This window comes from Corvus moneduloides, chromosome Z (assembly GCF_009650955.1).
Source record: "Corvus moneduloides isolate bCorMon1 chromosome Z, bCorMon1.pri, whole genome shotgun sequence".
Classification (NCBI taxonomy): domain Eukaryota; kingdom Metazoa; phylum Chordata; class Aves; order Passeriformes; family Corvidae; genus Corvus; species Corvus moneduloides.
Window position 1 is genome coordinate 24641784 of NC_045511.1, and position 14920 is coordinate 24656703.

General features: G+C 44.1%; 1 protein-coding gene across 2 annotated transcripts in view; it reads right to left on the reverse strand.

Annotated features, from left to right (window-relative positions):
* Positions 1-8577, reverse strand: part of PDE8B (phosphodiesterase 8B) — a 73504-nt gene extending 64927 nt beyond the window's left edge. For both annotated transcript variants that reach the window (XM_032097503.1, XM_032097502.1), the window contains exon 1: positions 8207-8577. In XM_032097503.1, the coding sequence (XP_031953394.1) occupies positions 8207-8518 (312 nt within the window). In that variant the 5' untranslated portion in view covers positions 8519-8577. The remainder of the gene's footprint in view (positions 1-8206) is intronic.
* Positions 8578-14920: the final 6343 nt, after the last annotated feature.

Below are 14920 nucleotides of genomic sequence, written 5' to 3' on the forward strand. Positions count from 1 at the left end.
AACAAAGAGGAAGTAGCAATTCAGGCAGGAACTCTTCAGAATGCATGATTTCAGGGAAGCAGTCTTAGAAGCAAGAGAAAAAGAAACCCACAATAGCCAACAGTCCAGGAAGAAGGGTACTCACATGGGAGAACTTCTTTAGACTCTTCCAAAACAGAGACTTGAGCTTGGGTATCTCTCCAAAAAACACCCTAACCATCACATTAATGCCTGTCCTGGGGGCTCAGAAGAAATTTGATAAACTTTGGAAAAGAACACACACAAAAAGCTAAAGCCTCATTTTCTCTCTCGTTTTCTAAAAGAGATTTCTTGGTTTTCTGGCTAGCACAATGGCTTCATAAATTGCATTTCATAATGGACACGATAACTGCAGGAGAACAATGACCACGGACAACATTCAAGTTCACAGTGCCCTCAGACATCCTTCCAAATCTGTGACAGGGGAAGAGGAAAGCCTCTCTCACTGTCCCTGTGGCAAGATGCTGACCTAAGAGCAAAGGTAACACCAGAGACCAAGCTAACACCAGAGACCTCATATCTAATTCCACATTCAATTACACTGATTTTTTTTTTACAGCACTGACAAGTATACCACCTGTAACTATATCACTATCTGATGAAAACAAGCATATAACAAGATAGGAATCAGACCTCACTCCTCCAAATATAAACATACGGATTTGAATTAAATCTAACAGGCTATAGTTCTATATGCAAACTGGCTGTGAGCAGTTTCTCCTAGGCTTACAAACAGACGTTGAATAGCTTGATTTTTAATACCTATATTGCTTCAAAACTCCATTTTGCCCATTTCAGCAGTGGACATTACTGACCCTACTGATGCAGAGTCTCTCAATTAGCCGTTGTTCCATCGGAATTCTTATTTAAATGTGGTTTAATAATATCTATATGCATGTTCACACTTGGCTGCATTGTCTGTGAATTCTGCGTGCTGAAGTCCAGGTGGCCCAGATCTTTGCAATTCCTGCTCCACTCTTTCATGCTATGAAACCAACTGTGTTGGTCCAGTTTTCCCATACTTTTCGAACTAAAGCTGCCTCTTCGGATGCAGTCTGAATCCAGGGCAAAAGGTCAATGAATTGTAAATCTACATCAAAATTAGATCTGCATTTTCAAAGGGAATAACTCACATTATTAAGAGTTTAATATTGAGACAGTTTCTGAAGTATCACCATTTAGCTGAGGGGTTTCTCAGCATAAATCTACACTCTACCCTTTCTATATCCAAGATGCGAAATATTTGGCACTGGATAGCCAAGTCAGTGGGCAGAGATATACAGGGATTTTTTTAAACTATTCTCCAGAGTACCTCTCTATTCAAAGAGTCAGAGGTAATACAAAGGAACAGCATGTCCCTAATGCATTTTGTTCTTTTATAGCTGACAACATGGGTGAGAAAGACATTTATAAATAATTGGATGCTGAAGGATGGGGCTGTGGTTGACACAAATGGCTGAAGTGAAAGGGAAAAATAAAGTTCACCAGCAAATGGACTAATGGTCCTCTAAAGTGAAGAAAGTTACCTGCAGTAGACACCACCTCCAAAAAGCTGTACAGAATGTCACCGTAACTCAAAATTAATAATGTATCCTTAGACAGCACTTCTTCCTCACATAGAAGCAAAGGTGACTCAAGCTTCACAAGCCAAAAGCACCGGTGTTTTGGGGGAGTTGTGGAAGCTCCTGCAGAATGAGCTCATTCTACTTTATGGCCTATGAGATTGCCCCAGAGAAGATGCCCTCAGAGAAGCAAGGGGACAGCCAGGTGTTGTGTTGCTGCCCTGCAAGGCTGGTGACTTACTGGGCCAGAAATGCACCTACTGATCTGTGCCAGAGGGAGACAGTACTACACAAGAGATCATCGGGTGGAAGTTGTTATGGTAAGCTCGTGCCCTCAATCACTTCAAACACACAGGCCGCTTTTCACAATGCTCTGTACTTTTGTCTTTACATGAGTAAATGTGATTGTTGATTGCCTTAAGCTATGATCCTGGGTTTGACAAGACTCACCAAAAAGAGGTAAACTCTGCTACATCATAAAGCACTTCACATGTTATTTTCTAGCAGCCACACAGGTATATAGTGAACACACAGTGTTCACTAAAGGCACTTTTAGAAAAGTTACACATGTACACTAAAGACAGTGTTGAGAGATTCACTCCAAGCTCCTCAGAAGATAAAACCTCAGTCTCATTTTGTGCATAGCAAAAGTAAGGGGTGGAAAACAGATGCTACTGGTGGTCAGTTTACTTAAAACTGCTTGGTATTTTGGGTACTGAAAACCAATGTTCCAAAATAAATTTTTACTTAAGGACTTAGAAGGCTCCTGGACCTGTTGACTTCTAATGATGAAACAACTGAGGCTCATGGTTCTCTTACAATCTTTCAGCAATTCACTTTTCCTATATATGTGTGTGTGAACACACATGTGCTCATTTTATATTTAACGATTTAAATGCATATCATCCAGAGCAGTTTTTGCAGTCCAGAACGTTGTGTGACTCAATGCAAAGTCATTCACTAGGCTTCTCTTTGCCAGGTGGTTTAGTATTTTCTGAAGAAATGGTTTTATCTGTTCTATAACAGTTCTTCTGTGTAGCATTGCTTAAGAGCATAACTACAGTGCTTGCTGAAGTTTACCTACATCATTTGAAGGAGGAATGGTAAGGTCAGATAAAGAGCAGCAAAAGTCCTTTTAGTGTATTCATTTAAGATGTCTGGGCTTAGTCAGAGAAGAACACTTCTATAGTAGCAATTTTCTTTACGGTAAGAGCTATTCAGGCCAGCATCTCTCAGAGAACAGCTAGCCTAAATTAACAAGGTCCTGCACAGTAACATATTTCAAAACTTTTTGGCCTGCTCAATTTTTTTATGGCAACTCTGCAGACCTCAGCTATGTTCAAGAGGTGTCTTATGTCTCAGGTGTCCTACTGAGTTGTGAAATGCACCTTCATCACACCAAGTTGCAGAGTTGGGAGGTTTATTTTCCAAGTTTACACTACATCTGGTATATTCCACATGCCAGAGAACTTACTAGCAGCCAGTTAAACCATAGTACACTTCAAACAAAACAAGAAGTGCAAGAAGTACATGGAGTTTTCTTACACATGGTACTGATTGAAAGGCAACTGCATTGGAAATCAAGGCAATACTTATGACTGCATTTCTCCAGGACCTGTGGACCAGATGCAACTCTCTCATGACTGGATTTCTCAGTGTTCTCCACTTTGTATTTGGCAGCTGCATTCTTTTCACATATTCCCCCAGATTAAAAAAAAAACCAAACCAAAAAAAAACAAAAAACAAAAAACAAACAAAAAAAAAACCCAAAAAACAAACAAAAAAACCCCCCAAACCTAACAAACCAAACCCCACCCAAACAACCCCCCTCTCCCCACCCCCCCCCCAGAAATTCTAAAAGCTAGGTCCTTGACATTTTGGAGGATCTGTCCCAATACTTCTACCTTGGAACATAACACAGACCAATGCTGGTAAGACATACTGTCCCACCATATTTTTTCTTATTTCTGAGCTTTGCTTCTAATAATTATTTTGCTACATAAAAGCCTGAAAACTGTCAAAACCTATTCCTATCGTGACTGTTCAAGAGAGGTTCATAAACAGGTCTTTCTCTTCCACAAAGAACACAGCGTAAGAAGAACCAAATGATTACACCTGCTGTTCTTGTAATTTCAAGAAGAAAAATATAATAAAGCAATCAATGGAAGACTGCAAATTGTTTGGAGGCTTTTTTCCATCTAGCTAATATTTTAGCAACATGAGCTTTGAAACTTGTCTGTTGTTGTAAGGTTTCGTTAATGCTAAAGTCTCAAGATATTCAAGAAAAGCAGAACTATTCACAACTTCTGCTTAAGATTTGGCCATAATTAAAAGATGTAAAAGTAGATAAGGTAAGCATTTTATTGCCTTTTCAAATCCCCAAGGAAGTGTCCAAAAAACTGTTTACTTCTTGCTAAACAGCTGGTACTGTTGCACTTCAGAACCAGCAATAACCGAGCAATGGGTCAAGCAGCCATTATACAATCAGCACCTTCTCATCTCATTGTTATGCTTCAGTGATGGAAGCTAAATGCCTTGTATCTTTATATAAAGCTGATGGAGGGTTTGAGATATTACTACTCTTTCTTTTCATGATACTGCTTGGCTTTGTTAAGGAGGGTACAAGGGAAGGAGTGTCTGTTTTTTCAATTGAGTGCTTCTGCCCAAGTACCTTAATAGCACAGTGTATGGCTGGGCACCAGGAATTGTGGGTCCTTTTCCAAATCAGGGTGCAGAGGCATCTTCTAACACTTAACAAGTCCACTTGAGATCTTTGTCAGGCAACCTGCCAGTACTTGTTACCAAGCTTTCAAGATTGAAATAAACACACATACACCCACCAAAACTGCTGAATGGTTACTCATAAACAGTGTGAGTGGGATGGGACCAACACATCTCAATGCTCTGGACAGTTCAGAACTTTTCATTAAGGAAAGGAGAAGAAAAGAGAACAAAAAAAAAAATTGCAACACTGACCTCAAGCCAAATGAATACAGATCAAATTGATTTTGAAAGTAAGGTTTAGATGAGCCATATGTTTTAAGTGACATGGGATAATTTTTTGTTTGGTTGGTTTTTATTTTATTATTTATTTGAACTGAATAGGGTTGAAATTATTACAGGTTGATTACTTTTAGTGCTAGTTTCATACCATGGTGTGGATGAGTTTTAAAACATTGTAAAAAGGCAGGGTCAAATGTAAATAGTGCAATATTTGATTGTGTAAACAGCTAAAGAACAGTTTAGAACACAAAATGAAGACACATCAAGAAACATGGTTTAAGCAGGTTGAGCAGTTACACAACTGGAAGATTATTTTAATATATAATAGTGCTAACAGCCATTTGACCAGTATATTGGTTTTGTCCCCTAATACACTTAGATGAGATTTTTGTGGTGGTTTAACCCCAGATGGCAACTAAGCCCCAGGCAGCTGCTCACTCACTCCATCACCCGCAGGATGGGGAGAGAATCTGAAGAGTAGAAGTGAAACAACTCATTAATTTTGTCACTTCAGTAGCTAAAGTAAAAGGTGCACACATGAGCAAAGCAAAACAAGGAATTAAGTCACCACTTCCCATGGGCAGGCAGGTGTAAAGCCATCCCCAGGAGAGCAGGGCCCCATCATGTGCAGTGGCTACTTGGGAAGACAAACACCATCACTTCAAATGTCCCCCCTTCTCCTTCTTTCCCCGAGTGTGATGGCATATGGTACGGAATATCCAATACAGCTAATACATGCAACTAAGCACTACAGCAGCTAAAACCATGTGGAATTGCTAGACACTCCTTCTGTATCAAAATAAATAATGCTTTTCCTCACTTTTGTAGAAATAAATATTGTTATCATGTACTACTGGAAAAGCATGTTTCCACACTTTACCACTTCTTATACTCTGTCAAGTGTAGTATACTCTTTTGCCTTTATGATAGTTCTGTAATAATCTAACCCTGTTTTAGTCAATACTTTAGGGTGATGTACAAAATTATGACAGGACTGGCAGTAAGAATGGCAGCTCTACCTCAACTTAAAAAAAAATTCTAAAAAATTTTACAGATCTTAATTCTTATAAGAATGGAAATATTTCTCTACATAATTGAAATAGTTGATAAATAACTTTAAAAATCCCAGACTCTCATAATTTGTGAAAAGAAGTGAAGCTATCAAAAATAATCACTGAACCACAGAATCATTTAGGTTGGACAAGACTGGATGTGGCACTTAGTGCCATGGTCTAATTGACAAGGTGATGTTAGGTCATAGGCTGGACTTGATGATCTCAAAAGTCTTTTCCAAGCTAGTTAACTCTGTGATTCTGTGAAAAGATGTCCAAGATTGAATCCAATCTTTGATCAATCACCTCTGTATCAATGAGACCATGGCACAAAGTGCCACATCCAGTCATTTCTTGAACAACTCCAGGGATAGTGACTTTATCACTTTCTTGAGCAGTACCTTCCAATGCTTGACAATTCTTTATGTGAAGAAATTCTTCCTGATGTCCCACCTGAACCTCCCATGGAGCAGTTTGAGGCCGTTTCCTCTCATCCTGCCACTTGTTGCCTGGGAGAAGAGGCCGACCCCCACCTGGCTATAGCCTCCTTTCAGGCAGTTGTAGAGTGTGAGGCCATCCCTGAGCCTCCTCTTCTCCAGGCTAACACCCCCAGCTCCCTCAGCTGCTCCTCACTTGTGCTCCAGACCCTTCACCAGCTCTCTTGCCCTTCTCTGGACATGCTCCAGCACCTCAGTGTCCTTCTTGTAGTGAGGGGTCCAGAACTGGACACAGGATTCAAGGTGTGACCTCATCAGTGCCAAACAAGGAGAACAATCCCTGGTCCTCCTGGCCACACCATTGCTGATCCAGGCCAGGATGCCATTGGCCTTCTTGGCCACCTGGGCACACCCTGGCTCACGTTCAGTCGCTGTCACCAGCACCCCCAGGTCCTTTTCCGGTGGGCAGCTTTGCAGCCACTCTGCCCCAGCCTGTGGTTGTTGTAACCCAAGGGCAGGACCCAGCACTTGGCCTTGTTGAACCAGTGATATTACAATACAAATCAGAAAGTTCAAAAACATCTGAAATACATTCAGTTTTAATAACTAGGAAGTTGGGAAATGTATTTGTTTGTAACAGCACATAATGTAATAATGTATAATAAACAACTATTGAGAACTGAGTTACCACTCTAAAATTTTTTTCAATTCTTTTGATTTTTTTCTACTCTCAAAACAACTGTGAAAATGTTTTCATTTTGCTCTCCTCTACATTAAAAAAGAAATCATATTTTGTCTTAAATATTGCACTCTGAAATGTAAAAAAAAAAAAAAAAAAAAAAAAAAATCCACAAACCCAAAAAATATAAGAAATGTTTTACTCCAGTCATGCTTGAATTTTGTCCCAGTCATTGATGATGCAGGTTCTTCATCTGAATGAGTAAAACAGTCAATGTGACTGCAGACAAGTCTACAAGTTTCTCAGCATTTGAACTAACAAACTGACAATGGCTTGTGGCGGCTTTTGGGGTTTTTTCTGTGATTTCTTCCACTTATGTTTTCCTTAAGATGACTTCTGAATTTTTAAATTATTAGGGAATAATTTATAACTTTGGAATTTCTTACTGATATTCTAACAAAATACTAGGATTACTTTGTGACATGATATCCTGCTTTATGAGTACAACAGAAAAGTAACCTAAGTTGCAGCTAGGATCATGACACCTTTTTTTCTTTTTATATTAATAAATTTTGGAAGAGGGCAACAAAGCATAATTTAATTCCTAAAAGGCTTTCAGGGAAGTTAATGAAAAACCTACTCTGATATTAAAAAAAAAACCCAACAAACATCATGGAAAAAAAATTCAGCGCAATCATCTCTTTTCAAGTGCTAAACTTAAGTGAAGAGGTTGACAGACGGGTTGCGGCAGTGCCTGCCTTAAGCACTGAGAGGGGGACCCAAGCCTTCAAGATACCCTACAGACACAGCCCCCGCCCGCCCCTCCAGGAACATCTCCACAGCCCTACACCAGCGAGGTGCATCTGCATACGTGTGCTGGTCACAGTGGTTCGGTTCTCAGCCGAACACCAACGCCTAGTAGCAACAGTTCATTTTAACCAGATACGGCGGGAAGAAAAAGGGATGAAGTAAAGCCAGCACTAAGTACGGGGCTTGTTGCAGTTGAGAATTACTCGGGGGGAAGATCGTATTCCGCCTCTCCCAGAGGCGCCCACTCTCTGCCATCAGTCACAGAGCTCGAAACAAACCCCTTCGCCGCTCGCTGGGCGTGCGTGATCGATCCCAGCACAGGGCGCCCCGGAGCAGCACCAAGGCTGTGGGCTCCGGGCGGAGAGAGGCGGAGAGAGCCCGAGGGGCCCGGCGGCTTCTGCTCCCCCCGCGGTGAGCTCCAGGCGAGGCGGCCCCCCCGCAGCAGTGCCAGCCCGGCCCGGCCCGGCCGCCGCAGCTGCGGTGAGTCAGTGGGCACTAGGGCACCGCTCCTGCCAGCTGCATCCCGCCCGCCGAGCATCCTCCGGCGGGGGAGGCGCTGGCTCCGTGCACCGTCCTCCTTCTGCCGCGGCCGGCAGGGACCAGCATCAGCACCGCCGGAGACCCCTCCGGAGCGGCGACGCTTACCTTGGGGCTGGAGCTGCTGGTCTGGGTCTCCGCCTCAACGCTGCAGCAGTGGGGCGTCCTGGACCGGGCGGAGGCGCCGCCGGACTCCCTGCGCTCCTTGCGGCGGGGGCCGGCGGAGGGCGGCGGCTGCCGGCTCTGGTAGGCGAGGACGGAGGGGATGGAGTCGGCCGCGTCTGTCTTAACGAAGAGGCCGTGCAGGGTGGTGGTGCCCTGCGAGATCGTGGTGGTCTGGTGGGGGGAGTTGGACTCCTCCGAGTCCCGGCAGTATATCACACCGCTATGAGAGACGTGGATGCTGGGTGCGCAGCCCATCCCTTCCCTTCCCAGCCACCCCGCCCCGCTGCACCGCCGCTCGGCTCGGCTCGGCTCGGCTCCGCTCCCACCTGCCGCCCGCCCGCCCGGGCTGCGGGGCCGCCGCCCCTGCGCCGCGCACCCCGCGCCGCCGGCACCGGCGCCTCCCCCCGCCGCTGGCACTGCCCCGGCCACTCCCGCCCCTGCGGCGCCTCCCCGTCACCCGCGCCCGCTCCCCGCGCTGCCTCCGGGGTCCCCAGACCCGCCAAGCCCCTTCCCCTCCTCGGCAGCGTCTTACGAAGCGCCTGCGACCACCGGGCTGTGTCCACCTGGGGTGGGGGGAGGAGAATGAGGACAAGGATGAGAAGAAGGTTGAGAAGGATCATCACCGGTGGTGCAGCCCCCTCGCGACCTAGGCAGAGGGTCTGCTTTCAAGCCTCCCGTATGGATAACATTACACACACACACACCTCCCCTGCAACCTCAGTTATGCTAAATACTTTAAAAGAAAGAAGTTACAAACACTTATTTTGACAGTCAAAATGTGCCCTAGCCATGGGTGAGCAAATCTCAGCTGTTTGGAGGTACTGAAGGGAGCAGTTTAGAGCCACATAGCACTCACTGCAAGTTAAGGAAAAAAGGCCAGAATTGTTTCACAATTCTTAATGCTGTTTTTCAATTAAGCCAGCATTCAATGACACAAGTTGCCATTTTACCCTAGGTGTCTGATAGCTGCCAATCCATGCTTCCAGTCCCTGGGGAGATAATCAAGAAAAATGTTTAATGCTACAGAGATTTACACACCTTCTGAGCTTTCCACAGTGAATAGTTTCATTGACCTCAGTGAAACTATGTAGGAGGTGTAAAGCTAAACATGGAGGTTTTAAGTCTTTGCAAGATTTTAGTTTAAATCTCTCTGTTTTCAATGGCACATAATAAATCCTTCAAGAATTGGTAATGTCATCCAAGCAGTATGCTTCCTGCCTAATAAAACATTTATCTGATACCCACTCACCAAGGAACGCTTGTGTATACACCTTTTCTTCCTCTTGGAATATTACCTGATGTTTGACCGCTATTTCTCCACCTAGTTTTAGTGAGTGGTATAAAAATACCAGAAATGTGAAGCGTGGTTGGTGCAAGGATTATGATGTTGAATGACAAAATGGTCTGAATATGTTATTTTGGTTCTTAATGCTTTTGAAGCACTTTCATGAATTAGATATCAGTTTATTCATAAGTGATGAGTTCACAGCTAAAATGCCTCAGTTTAGAGAGACTTCGAGCCTTTAGCCTCTGTCTCTCTTGATCCAGTTCATGGGTCATTGCAATTATGGCAATATAGACAGGCACTAATCCATCAGGAAACTGGACTGAGATCATCAATCTGTTTGACCAAGTATTTTCAGATTTCCAGTTGCCACAGTGAACTCGTGTTGGCCCTGGTGATCACATTTTTCTAGTTAATTGTTTTCCCCACTAGTTGTCAATGTTCACAAATAAACTTGTGGCTTACATCCTGCATATGCTACATATTTGCATGTTTGCCCATTGCCAAAGTGCTCTGCTGGTGGCTATCTTTGAGGACAACCTTGAAGATAGGCTCAGTATAACTAAAATGAAGCAGACTGTGTTTCATCACTCAACCATGTAGCCTTTCTTGCTGCTTAGACTGCAGTTCTGGATGAGACCTCGCTGCCTCCCAGAGCATAATGCACTTAGTTGCAGATGAACGTGTCCTAAAACCTCAGCTAATAAGAGGAGCAGTCAGTTTTATGCATTCCTTGCAATACTCTCAAGTCTCTCTTCCTTTCTATTAATGGTTGGGAAATTTAAGTTGGGGATTTGAGCTGCATGCCCTACATCACAACTGAGATTTGGAAGAGAGCCAGGAGCACAGGAATGCCATTCAGAACCCATACACTTGTGGGGTACACCCAAAACCCATCGCTTTTGGGTAAGCAATGTTACCCAAAAGACCTCTAAGATTTGCTGAGTATCTAGTTTGATACTTTTTTTCATGGAATTTTATCCATCCCAGGTATCAACAGCACTTAGAATTTTAATAAAGGATATGAACATAAACCATATCTTGACTTTGCAGCATGAGCTTGGCGAAAATACTATGTCATACCCTAAACTGTGTTGCTAGCTATTCACAGTCCCTTTTTCTGAATTGATATCAATTATCAGATAAGTTATTTTGTTAGTCAGTCAATACTCAAGTTTCCTTAACATCCTAGTATTCCGGTTTCTGCCCTGTTCCTATTGAATCCTGTGACAACTTTGCTATTGATTTCAGACAGCATTTCAGGAATCTGCCCATTCTCACATGGACTTCCCTTGCTTAGGTATACATTTGAGTTGATGCCAGAAATTAAGTTGTAGTAATAAGAAGTCACAATTCTGGAGAAGGGTTGCTAAATGCAGCCCTCAAGCAGCAACCCCCATGCTGTTTACTTTAGGTTAATGGTGAAAGAGCACAATTAAAGAGAATGAGCCTCTCTGTGCAAAGTGCCAGAGTGCTTGAGAGGAGTGAAGGCTGCAGGATGGGGAACTATGTGACTGCTGAAAAGCAACAGAAAAGTGGGAAGAGTAACAATGCTTTGCCTGACAGCAGCATCACAAAATCATAGAACCAAAGGATGGTTGAGTTCGAAAGCAGCATCTGGTCAAATCCCCCACACACCCAAGAACGGCCACCTACAGTTGGCTGCTTGGGATGGGCATATCTGGATGTATTTTTTTGTATCTCCAAGTATGAAGACCACACCTCTAGACTTCCTATTCATTCCAGTGCTCAGCCACCCTTACAGTTCCCTGCTGATGTTCAGAGAGAATTCCCCATTCTACAGTTTGTTCCACATCCATTGCCTCTGGACCTGTCACTGGGCACCACTGAAAAGGAGTCTGTCCTCCTTGCATCCTCCCTCCAGTTACACATTGATGAGATACGCCCTGAGCCTGCTCTTCTCCAGGCTCAACAGTCTCAACTCTCAGCCTCTCCTCAGAAGCATGGTGCTCAGGAGGAACTTAGAGGGACAGAACAAGAAAGTGATGATCAATGTGAGCAGAAGTTGGAGTGGAGCTGTGTGAATGGCTGCAGAGGGGAAGTATGTCTGTCACTGAAGTAGGAACTGAAGGAAAGTTAAAGACTCCTTTTCCTACCATCAGTGCTCTTCCTGCATCTTGCCTGGGAGAAGACAACCATGGATTTACTGAACAAGGAGAAAGAAGGACTATTTAAAACACACGCATGTACACTTGCACCACCTCTTATAGCACACTCCAGTCATGCCTCTGAAGTCATCTTGCTGCAGTATGCCCTGACTGATGAGCACTAAAGCAGAAGGCTTTACTGCAAGTAGCATGTGCCAGCCAAGACCTACAGAAGGGACAGATATACTGAACTAGAATCTGCCCTCAGAAATGCATATTTAGTATGGCCCCAGAATGAAGTCAGTGCATCCAGCTACAGGAAAATATTCACATGTATCAGTTTTTCCACTACTAAAGAGCCTTTGCTGGCTTTAACTGCAACTTTATAAATCTTAACTAATTTTATGCTCACAGGAAACCAATTTTTTACACCAGACTAATTTCAGCATGATGAATTTAAACATATGAGTGATTCTGGAAGCCAGCAGTGGGACCCTGAAGCATCTTGTATTTTTGGGGTTTTTTTCGAGTAGAAAGTAGTGGATATACATTCTCTATGGTGTTTACACCTGCAAATCCCTCCAGAACGAAGAAAATATACTCCTCAAAACTTGATATCCCTTCCAAAGCCACTCATAGGCTTCCCTTTGACCTCAATATTAAGGCGTTATGCTACGAGTAGATTGCTAAGATAATGTCGGCACTATTGGAAGTATCATCTGTAAATCCCAGTTCATTGCAGTAAGAATATACTACTTCAGAGGTCGTATTTTACAGAGACTTGAAAATCTGGTACTTGACAACCCACTATTGAAGACAGTTACCTCTATTCATGGTTCATTTACTGTAAAACCAGTTTAAGAATGTATAAATAAGCCTGTACAAAAAAAAATTTACTAGGCTCTTAGGAGGCTCAACAGTTTCTCACTCCTTTCATATTGGTCCAACAAATTTCTTAACTACAGTAAAATCTAACATCCTGTACACCCAGATTACAGCAAAGTCAATACCTAAAAATTATTTAAATTATCCAGACTATGTGCACTGTTTCTAACTTAAACTAGATACGAGAAAAATAATCATGAGAGCTAGAATAGAACTTTTCTTTGTACACTTCTGTTGAATGTTAAAACCCCCCATCTTTATGGTACTTTGATTATGAATAATATATTATAAAATGCTAACTTCATGCTTTTACTCATCAACAATACAAGAAGTTATGGCACTTGGAAATCAAAAAGATTATTTAATACAAGAGGTGAAGGTTACTTTTGCTTGAGAAAGAGCAAAGTGTGGTTTTCAGTCCACAAATCCAATTACTCACTCGACAAAAAAATAAAGAGGAACATCACTAGCACCAATGACGTCTCTCAAATTCAACCTAAACGCAAAATATTCTTTTTTAAATTCTTGCACCAAATTCCTTTAATTTCATAACTTTGAAAAATCATTCATTGCAGCAAAACTGTGTTTTAATTTACCATACTGTGAATAACAGTCTCCCAGTTAATCCTACAAAATTGATAGTTGTTGCAAAATCCTACAAAAAAGATAGCCTCCAGTAGGTATCATTCAATAGAATGAGGTTGCTGGAATTGCTTGCTAATCTCACCATAGAACTTGACTTCGATCTTCCTTTAACAGTCAGATTTTGACTGGCTTGGACACCACTTAGTTCAGTTTTGCCCAGAAGTTCATAAAATACTTTACATTATGGATGTTTTGCAAGTGGGGAAAGAAGCCTGTTTCAAGGCAGCAAAGATGAAGAGGAAACTCAGTCTGGTTTCTTTTCCACTAGCAGCCCTTGCCACTGTATAAGTGTACCAGGCACAAATTGTTCTGAGAGCGCAGAGAGGGGCAGGGGGCCTTCCTTCACTCTCTACGTTCTCCACCGCTTTGTGAGCGAGCAAGGAAGTGCATTGGTTCCTGCCCTACTCTGTCGCGCAGTTGTTTCTCCCTCCCTAGGGGTAGGAGAAGATGCAGTTCTGGGATTTTGCTCCTCACTGGTGAGAGATGATGAGCTGCCCCAGGGATGCAGATTCCCTCCTGGGGATGGACTTCTGCAGCCATTTTCCCTAGAATGGGCCAAATTGGTACTGTCCTTACTATCAGCTTTATTTTGAGAGACACAGCAAACCTTTACTACACTGCTTTGAAGACGAAGAGTAACATATAGAAACACATAGCAACAACAGTCTTCAGCCACTAGCAGTAGCAATAGGTGGTAGCATTTACCCGAGGAGCTTAACTTTTGGCAGGACGGTGGCCAAATACTCCTAGTTATGAGCAAATTATCTAGAACAACAGTGATCACACCACATGTAAAAGGTTTAGGCTGGTGCTCTCGAGCAAACTCTTTGGTTTACCTTTTGGGTTGGCTGGAATCAAATACTCCACCGCACTCAAAAGTTAAGAAATGCAACAGCAGCTCTCCTGTCAGCACTGAACAGTCGCCCCAGAAGCACTTAAGTGGTCGTTTCGTCACAAGCAGCTTGTTCGTTGCTCGTTATTACTTCAACAACAGAACTATTCTCCCTTGATTTATTCCTCTCCGGGAATATCTGCACAGCAAATCCCTCTCGGGTGGTCACGGCACCACCGGTAAGATTGACTCCTTGGCTTTGGGGCTCCGGGCACTGCTGAGTACAACTCCCGGCGAAGCCGAGCCGCCCTGAGCGGGGCCGGGCAGACGCCGCGGCGGCACCGGCTGTGGGACACTTCTCCTCCAGCCCCGCCGGCCGGAGCAGGAGAACGCCCGGAAAGTGTCAGCACCCGACGCCGTCGTGTCCCGGCTTCGGGCACCTCTGGGGTTGCCCCGCCACCCCCTGACCCGCCCGGCTTTCCCTTACCATCCTCCCCGGCCCGTTCATCCTCCAAGGAGCGGAAGGGAGCGGCGCCGGAGCGCTGGCGCCTCTGTTCAGGTGAGCAGGGCGGGCACGGCGGCCACCACCACCTTCCCCAGGGCTGGCCCGCCCCCGGAGCTCCCGCCACCGCCCCGCGCCCGGCCCCGCTCTGCTGGAAGCGCTCCAGAAAGATGAGTTTCGCCTCTGAGCCTCCCGTAGGGAAGGAGCGCAAAACGGCTTCCCCGAGTTAACCTGCCCACACGGGCCACCCTCTTGCCCCTGCGCTGTACTGACCATTGTTTGCCCCGACGGGAACATCTGGTAATGGGGTAAAGCACCCGGGGGAAGTACAGCAAACCAGATGCTCTGAGCCTGGCATGATTCACATAGCTAAAAGTTATGCCTTTGAGAGAGAGTGGTA